This window comes from Acanthochromis polyacanthus, chromosome 3 (assembly GCF_021347895.1).
Source record: "Acanthochromis polyacanthus isolate Apoly-LR-REF ecotype Palm Island chromosome 3, KAUST_Apoly_ChrSc, whole genome shotgun sequence".
Taxonomy (NCBI): domain Eukaryota; kingdom Metazoa; phylum Chordata; class Actinopteri; family Pomacentridae; genus Acanthochromis; species Acanthochromis polyacanthus.
In genome coordinates this window covers 45,996,275-46,005,226 of record NC_067115.1, presented here as the reverse complement: position 1 = coordinate 46,005,226, position 8,952 = coordinate 45,996,275, and the positions used below count along the sequence as shown (strand labels likewise).

Below are 8,952 nucleotides of genomic sequence, written 5' to 3'. Positions count from 1 at the left end.
ATCCATCCATCCATCCATCCTGGGGGATCCTGAAGTGTTCCCAGGCCAGATGAGATATTTAATCCCTCCAGTTGCTCCAAAGGAGGTCACTCAGGAGGCATCACTATCAGATACCAGAACTACTTCACCTGTGGACTCTACTCTGAGCTCTATCAGGATGTAATAATATGTTTATAAATAAATATAGTTACAGTTACTTGATATTACCAAATATGCAAAGCAAGATTATGAATAAGAAGGACAGAGAGTTCGGTCATGGGATTTATGGCTTATCCTGTTTTGTTCCATGAGAGGCTCAGTATACAATTGAGCGACTTTTGACGTCCATGGGATATATCTAACATACATTTTTATTAAAAGTAAAAAATAAATAAATTATCCTTTTTATGTTCATTATGAGGTTTTTAAAAATTCTAAAATTATTTATTGTGGAAACAATCACTTATTAATTAAAATAACTGGATTTCACTAAAATGTCAACTAAGTAACCATCTGAATTTAATTCCAACCATCTTCTAATGAGCTGAACAGTAAGAAAATGAGCTGATTCAAAATAGTTTGGATTGTGTTCTTTTTATTAAGTTCAGATAATCATGACAGATATTTCTTTTTTTGGCAGTATATCAAACTTTATATGTAAAATAAACTGTATCTGTGTCAGAGAAATCACTTTCCACTAAGTTCCCCGTTCCAAAAACACCTCTCAAAGAAGTGTTTTGATTCCAGATCACATGACCTGCTCCACTTAATGTAATTTCCTCTTGAAGAAAAGACTGGCCAGACTCCAAGGCTTTCTGACTTATTTAATGTAAAGTAGTCAACACGTTTCCTACAATATCTTTATGAATAATTTTTAATTTTACTCAATTGTATATATAATATTTAGAAGGATTTCTGTCAGAATGCCATGTGGTGTTTGGTTATAGGCGGCCATGTTGATTTTAGGCCTGAAAACAGCAAATATGTCAAATATGATAGAAAAAGTCCTGCAATTATATATTGACCTGAGGGCTCTTTTTATACAGTAAATGCACAAAATAAAATGCAGAATGGACAAGCAATAAAAACGGAAACTGAAAGACGTAAAAAGAGAAAAGCCAAACAAGCGTGAACATCAGGCATTTTCCACTGTTCAGTTCCAGCACTGGTTCATAAACATCACAGGGAACTCAGAAGGCTCAGTTTGCATGACTTTAGTTGATTCTTTGGGAGTTTTCACTCCTTTACTCTGCTGTTATTTACTGCCATGCTGACAGAATCTGTTGCAGGTCGGATTTATGAGAGTTTTTAAAAACACATTTTGGACAAATGTTGATACAAGCTGAAGTTCAGTTTGTTGTTTCCTGCGGTTGGAAAATTTTTATTTTACTGTTAATAGAAGCCTGAACTGTTTACAGAGCTCAGAGCTATGTTTCTTCCATTTTAAGTGTTTTTTTTAATTATTCATGTTCGCATTTCACTGCCCCATAGCAGGTTATTTGCAGTAGTGAAGACTGTGTGTTTGGATGTTTCCCACAACCAATCACAAAGGTCGCTTTACTCAAATAGTGGCGACTAAAATAGCAACAGGCAGCGGAGTAACAACACATTTTATGGTACCATAATTAATAAAAACATGCTGTCAGCTGTGTAGTCAGCGGAGTTAAACTGATTAATGTTATTTATTTGAGTTAATATTTTACAGTGGGACTTTATGGACAAACATTTACCTTCGAATACACATCCATGCCTCAGAGGAAGCAGGTCAGCAGCACTCACTCTGCTGCCTGCTACCGAACTAGTGTAGGAAACACATAACATTATTAGTCCATTCATTTTGCACCGAATTACAGCCACAAAGCCTGAAGGCTGCAGAAGCAGGGGGTGAAGTGTAGCATTTACCCACCAAAGTGTCCTTAAAGTGTTCAGTCCCAGAGGAGCTGGATGACTCCATGCCCTTCATCACTGTGGAGGAACCCGGTTTTTCTGAACTTCAGACTAGAAATTAGGTCAAAATGTTCCTGTTTATGCATTAAATTTGTAATTTTTGGTTAGTCAAATGCCAAAGAATAATTATCAACAGTTGTGATAACCATATAGTGTGTCATGCAGAACGGCTTCATCTGTAGCTACCGTTTGACTTCTGCTTCCCTTAATGTGAATATTTTCTGTTTTTCTCAAGGATTTCCAAGGTTGTGGGTTGTCGTTTAATGAGTCAAGAATCAGTCAAACAGGAGGTCATATAATAACCAACCTTAAGAGTTCTAGCTTGGAAAATCCAAACTGAATCTCCATGTAATCTCCTATCTCCATGTTAGGAGATACAGGAGAGTCAGTTTGGCATTGGGCGAATTGAATCGCGTTTCCCTCCTGGTACAGTTTGGTACGACCAATCATAGCACGGGAGGCGGGAGTTAATGCTGCGTCATCTTCAGCACCTCAAAGATGATGCCGGAGGAGGAGGAGGGGGGCCAAAGCGAATCTTTTTGTGGTCTCTTGGCGTTTTGGATGGCGTTAGTCGTTGCCTCTTTTCCCTTGACGTTACCGACGATGAGGAGGCAGTGGATGGCTCGTTACTTTCGGCTTCTTGCCATTGTTTGTACAGAGTAAAATCCCGTTCCAAACGTGTGAGTAAATTTAAGCAACTTTTACACATACGCACCGACTTGGTTTGGCTCCGATTTAGTTATTCCTAACACCGCTAATCGTTTGGAAGGAGTCTTTTGTTGCGTAGCCTTTTCAAAAATAAGTGTTGTACTTGAGAGTACCCCATGTATTCGCAGATTTTTGTGACAAAAACGGCAGTAATCATTCACCTCGACGCTTTCTCGGCTGCATGCCATTGTTGTTTGGACTACATGGACTTCAAGGTCGATTTGTTTGTGCGTCACATCCGTGTTACGCTGATTGGTTCTTTCTCGTTCAAGCTGCATTCGTTAGCCCCTCCTTTTTGAAATCATCTCGTATCATCACAATGCCAGACTGCCTTTATTTGTATTTATATTGATACATAAATAAAGTCAGTCTGGATTTTCCAGGCAATAAGAGTTTTTAACATGTTGTTGAACATGTGACCCTGTGATCTCTCCTAGGAGTTCTGTAGTGGTCGATGCTCATAATACTGATCTAACGGGGTAAAAAAAACCCTCAACAGTATGAAAGATTCTCACATGATTTTCTGTCCAGATTGCCTACCACTGGTAGCTGCATGGTGCCTCACACACCTCATGTTAAGTTAGCGTTTAAAATCACGTTACCTGATTACCCAATATTAAATCCAATCCATGACTTCAGCCTAAATTCATTCAGATAGAGTTTAATTTAAAATGCTGGTGATCCAACACTGCTTCACAAACACATCAGACCGCATCTTTTGTTAGTGACTCCTAGCAATAACACAAAGTGTTTTAAGTGCAGTGAAGTACAGCTCGTCTCTTTTGAGTTGTTGGACATCACTATTTAAGTCTTTCCCCCCTCTTGTTTTCAGATAGTTGTAGATTGAAGGATTACCTGTGAAAATAAGAAATTCATTAGAAATGGAAATGATCATCAGTTGCTGCCCTAACATGTTGAATCTGTCTAGAATGCAAAACTGCACGTTTTTATTGACAGAAATGTCACTGAAATGTTGCACAGCTGAGACATAAAGGCTCTGATTGTTTTTTTTCATCCGTTTCTGTGATAAGCGATCATAACTGATGTATATATTAAACAGCACACAAACTAATAGGCTATCAGCTGCGTCCAGGAGAGGTCTGACGCCTACAGAGACTGTCAGATTGTACTTCTAGCTCATTTTGAAGTGGAATGCGTTGAACAGAAGCTGCTGCTGCTGTTTCAGACTGTATAGCAACATCTGACCCTGTGGGACACCCTTAGCTATTAAGAAGATAATGACGGTAAAAGTGATAAAACTGTGTAATTTTAGGAATTTTTTTTAAAGATAAAGGGTTTCGGAAGGTGAATGTTCAAAATTCTAGCTGATGCAAATGTTCAAATATGCATTAAAGGTGTGTTGTCCTGGTAACCAACCACAGTAGTGCAACAAAAACCCTGGAACCCCAGACAAAGTATTTCATCGTCTGTCTGATGCTGACGTCTCCACATGGTCTTCACTGCCTCCACTCCAAACAGGGGAATTTAATAGCATCTGGGAATAAAATGTCTTCTTTGTTACTCTGTCAATGAACACAGTGGAGTTATGTGACAATCAGGGCACGTCTGTCCGTCCGTCCGTCTGTCTGTCTGTCTGTTAGCGACATTCCTCAATAACGGACTAATGGGTTTGGATGGTTTCCAGGGAGGGTTAGAAATGACACAAGGACCAAGTGATCAGATTTTAGCAGTGATGCAACGTATAGTCTGGATCCACGGATTTGTTAAAGACTTCTGTATCATTGCCAGATAACGACATGGCATCACTGTAACCATGACAACAAGTGAACACGACATCAGCTGCCTGCTGACGATCACATGATGGTGATCCTGCTACAAATCAACTGCTGCGGACTTACTGGGACTTATCCATCAGAAATCATACAAGGAACAACTGATTAAATTGTGGGAGTGTCTCTGAGTCCCATCAGTTCCTGCGGCCTGCCACATATTTAGGTCACGTGATTCGGTATCTGTACATAACATACACATGCAGAACACACGTACGAGCTCAGAGCAAGGTCCTTTTGTTTGTGGGTACATCTATATTAAATGAACACATTCTACGTTGCCATGATTTCAGATCATTAATAACTAGTAAATATTTATAAAAAATGCATTTCTGATAATGCCATATGGGGAAATGAGCAGCCTTGGAGGAGTACTGCTCTCTGACTGCTTTTCTTGTTTTTTCTCTTTCTCAGGACTCAGAGTTTGTGTGCCTGGAATTTGATGAAGCCAACATCAACCAGGTGCTGAAGAAGATGGCTGAGATCCAGGAGAGCATCGACAGAATTGTTCACCGTACCTGAAACTGTGAGAAAGTTTCTCTCAGACAGCTGAGACATGGTGAGATGTTCCTCTGACTGGAAGACGACTCCAGCTGTCTCCTGCAAACTGCTGCTCTGTTGGCTCTGTTTCTTCTCCTTCAACAGCGTCACACAGAAATGGGAGTGTTCAGACGGATGTAAAATGGCTTTGACACCTGCTTTCAGACTCTGAAAGGACATACTGTATACAAAATATATTTGCCATTCACGTGTACCTTACACTTAAACATGTTCACACGGGATTCTGCCCAGTCTGACTGACTGGTCGGACAAAAGGTTTGTTTACTTTCTTAATGTGCTGTAATCATAAAGTGTTTTATATCAGGATGATGCTTTTGCAGCCCTCCTCTGTTGGGGGGAAGGTTCCTTTCTAATTATGGAAAAGTAGCATTGAGCAAAGAGAAGACGTGCTCCGTGAAGTTATCGGACTCCATGCCAGACTTTTATGATTATGGAATGAAGCAAACCCGAATCAAAAGTATTTAAAATAAATGCTGAAGTGTCATGTAAAAGCATATGATTAAGTTTCAATCAGCTAAATGTAACAAAAATAATGAGACTGAAAATGGTTCACCTGAGAGTTTGTTTGATGTGAATGACCTTCATGCCTCATCTTTACGTCATCCAATTCAAGTGTGTGACAAACATCAGCATAATTGACATGTTTTTAGCATGAATGTGGACATTTAAACTTTAATACCAGCATTTTGCTCACAGCTTATTCCACTACAGACTAATATTGACTGTCTTGTGCTATCACCCTCTCTGAATGCTATAAACACGTAGAATATTTAGCTACGATCTAATTACTAATGCTAGCAGATACATTACTGAAAATAATTCAGTAGAACTCTGTTCATCCCTGTAAGACAAATGACATTTGAGAGCAAAATGCTGAACTGGAACTTGACATTTGCTATGTTTAAATTAAATTCCTCACAGTAGGAAGTCAGTGGAACAGAAGTCATTGCGTCCGTTATCACTGAAAATCAAAGCTTTGTTCAAGCAGCACGGCTCATTCCATACGTCCTGATTCCTGCTGCAGCTGTGTTTCCACTGGGCTGAACTCACTCTTGCTGTGTCCTTTTTCATGTTTCTTTAAAGAGGGTTGTTCACTTTCTCCGTCAGTGCTTTTCTTTGTGCAGCCATGATGCAGACCATGTTCTGGTGTTCACAGCTCATTTTCTAACCGTGTTCATGCAGTAAAGCCAACTGGAAATGCTTTTACTGAATGTTGTTTCAGTGATCACAGATTTTTTCCACTGTGTATTCACTTTGTTTGTTGCATTCTGTTTCTACTTGGTGACCTTTATTTTTAATAAAATCATCGCTCATAGAAGGAAATACTCTACTTATCAACTTAGAAAAACTGCAGTCCACCTTCCACTCGTGTGTGTGTGTTTTGTCCTGTCGCTTTAAGGCGGTGTCAAACTCCAGTCCCATGCTCAGGGTACTTGTGAGGTTAAGAATTGTTTGCGTAGCCTCTTAACTCCACACAGCAATCCAGTGGAATGATTTTTGTCATTTAAATGAATACTTATTATGCACATTCATTAAATGTAAAAACATCAGATTTCATGGCTGTTCAACTTGTTTTTCTGAGGCAGTCATCACGGTGGAGGCTGCATTACTGCTCCATATCTGACATGCAATAAAAGGCTGATATCGCCTTGATAAATAAACCCTTAGTCAAAGTTTAACCATATCAACATGGTGCAGGTCACAGTTTTGATTTCAACTTTAGTGTTTCATTTCAACCGCACACCAGTAAACTGGAGGGAGTGTCCTTACAGTTTTATTTGGTTGTTTAAGAGAGAGAGACGTGGTAGAAAGCATGTAGAAAAACTGCTTAAAGTCGGTAAGTCTCTGTTACTCCACCAAGGAACTCTGCAAAGTTATGTGGTGAAAGGTGTTGGTTTGTGTGTCCATCTGTTATTCCATCTGTGTGTAACGTCACTCAAAGACAAATGAATTTGGATGAAATTTTCAGGGAAGGTCAGAAATGACACAAGGACCAAGTGATTAGATTTTGGAAATGATGCAGCTTATAGTTTGGATCCACGGATTTGTTAAAGATTTCTGTTTCATTGTGAGATAGCGGCACGGCGTCACTGTAACCATGACAACCAGTGAACTCTACATCAGCTTGCGACCACACGATTGTGATCCTACTACAAATCCACCGCTGAGGACTTCTCAGGACTTATCCATCAGAAACGATGCAAGCAACAACAGATTAAACTGTGGGCGTGAATCCGAGTCTCATCAATTCACCTGCTACATAATTAAGTCATGTGATTCGGTGTCCGTACATGACGTAAACATGCAGAACACGTCTGTGCTCAGAGCAAGGTCGTTTTGTTTGTGGGTACATCTGAATGGACACATTCTGTGTCACTGTGATTCCTGATCACCAATAAATAATAAACAAATGCTCCATTTCTGACAATGCCATATGGGGGAATGAACAGCCTTGGGGGAGTACTGCTCTCTGAGTGCTTTTCTTGTTGTAAATGCCTTCTCGTGAACCTCAGTGACATCAGCAGACCTCTACTGTCTTGTTGAAACATCACATTATAGCAGTTGACTGACCCGATGAACCAGTAAGTTGGTTTATGGCAGAAGACAAGCGCACACAGCTTTAACAAGATGAAATATAAGAAAATAGATACCAAAGGCTAGACTTCAATTTGTACTTTCAGTGGAGCTGTGTTTGTTAGCTCAGCATGAAGGGATGCTCTTGAATGTGAGAGTTAAACAGAAACCAAAAAGATGGGAAATTAACTGCGAAAACTATTCACTTATTCAGTATTCCAGCACTTCTAACTGCAACAAAAAGCATCAGTATGTACGGGCATGGCCAGAACTCTTGGTATTCTTAAAGGTCCCATAATTTTGGCTTTTTGAACTAATTAGTCAAACATGTCTCCACTTGGTTTCTTTCAGTTTGTTTGTTTTTTAATTCAAAACTCAAAGACGGCTCATTTCTACAGTACTGTGTTGTAGAGCTCTTCTAAACGGGTTGTTTCGCTCTGAAAACCAATCAGCTGATGTTGTCCCTGCCGCCATCAGGAGGACAAACAGGCTACGTCTTTCACTGACAGTCGCTTTGATCCGGATGGGCATTGGTTTGTTATCAGCTGAGTCAAATTCTTCCTGGCCTGTAAAGCTGGGAGGCTCACTAGTTGTTGGCAGGAATATCCTCATATCTGAACATTGCTTCACTCCAAGTTTACAACACAAAACACAATAAAAGAGACCTTTAAACGGCTCTGAAACAATGATCTGTTCTTCCCGAAATGTGCTGAGATTAACTGCTGTTTCGTCACACGTTCTAATCCCTTCTTGGCAGCACTCTAAAAACGTTTTCTAAAATGACCAAGACAAAATTATTGGAAATGGTGGTTAATAAGTGGACTGTGGTGATATTTCAAGCAAACTATTGTCTTACTCGTGTCAGAGGTGTCCTCAATTTTACATTCAATGAAATAAAGTCCTCACTGACCACTTTTTGGATCACTGACTGTAATGCCTCTTCGTTAACCCTAACCCGACAGTAAAACCTCCTGCATCATGTTGTGTAGGTTCCCTCAGCACCGCCAACGAAGCTCTGACCCTCTGTAGAATGGACACATAACATCTGGAGGTGTCCTGTGGTGTAGTTTCAATGTTGTGGCTCATTATTGTGCATGTCAAAACACCAAAGTACAGATGACAGAACATTGGAGGATTGTGAGTTCTGATCTTGATACAACCAAACATGTCTGGAATCAGACTGAGGGAAGACACACATAAAACCTGAGAGAACTGGAACAGCTGGTTCATGAAAAGTGAAAATGTCTCATTAGGAGTGAAACAAACCACTTGATATCAGTGATTTCCTAGAAGACATGAGGTTCAAGGTTCACATATTTTTCTCAATGTAATTTTTATTTGTTGTGTTTTTTTAAATAACAGGTTTGTGCTGTAAATTTGTTTCCACTGAACA

At 39.7% G+C, this 8,952-nt stretch overlaps 1 protein-coding gene across 1 annotated transcript in view; it reads left to right on the top strand.

Moving 5' to 3' along the window:
- Positions 1-7,397, top strand: part of commd1 (copper metabolism (Murr1) domain containing 1) — a 23,609-nt gene extending 16,212 nt beyond the window's left edge. The window contains exon 3 of the mRNA XM_022219891.2: positions 4,839-7,397. Within this exon, the coding sequence (XP_022075583.2) occupies positions 4,839-4,946 (108 nt within the window). The 3' untranslated portion in view covers positions 4,947-7,397. The remainder of the gene's footprint in view (positions 1-4,838) is intronic.
- Positions 7,398-8,952: the final 1,555 nt, after the last annotated feature.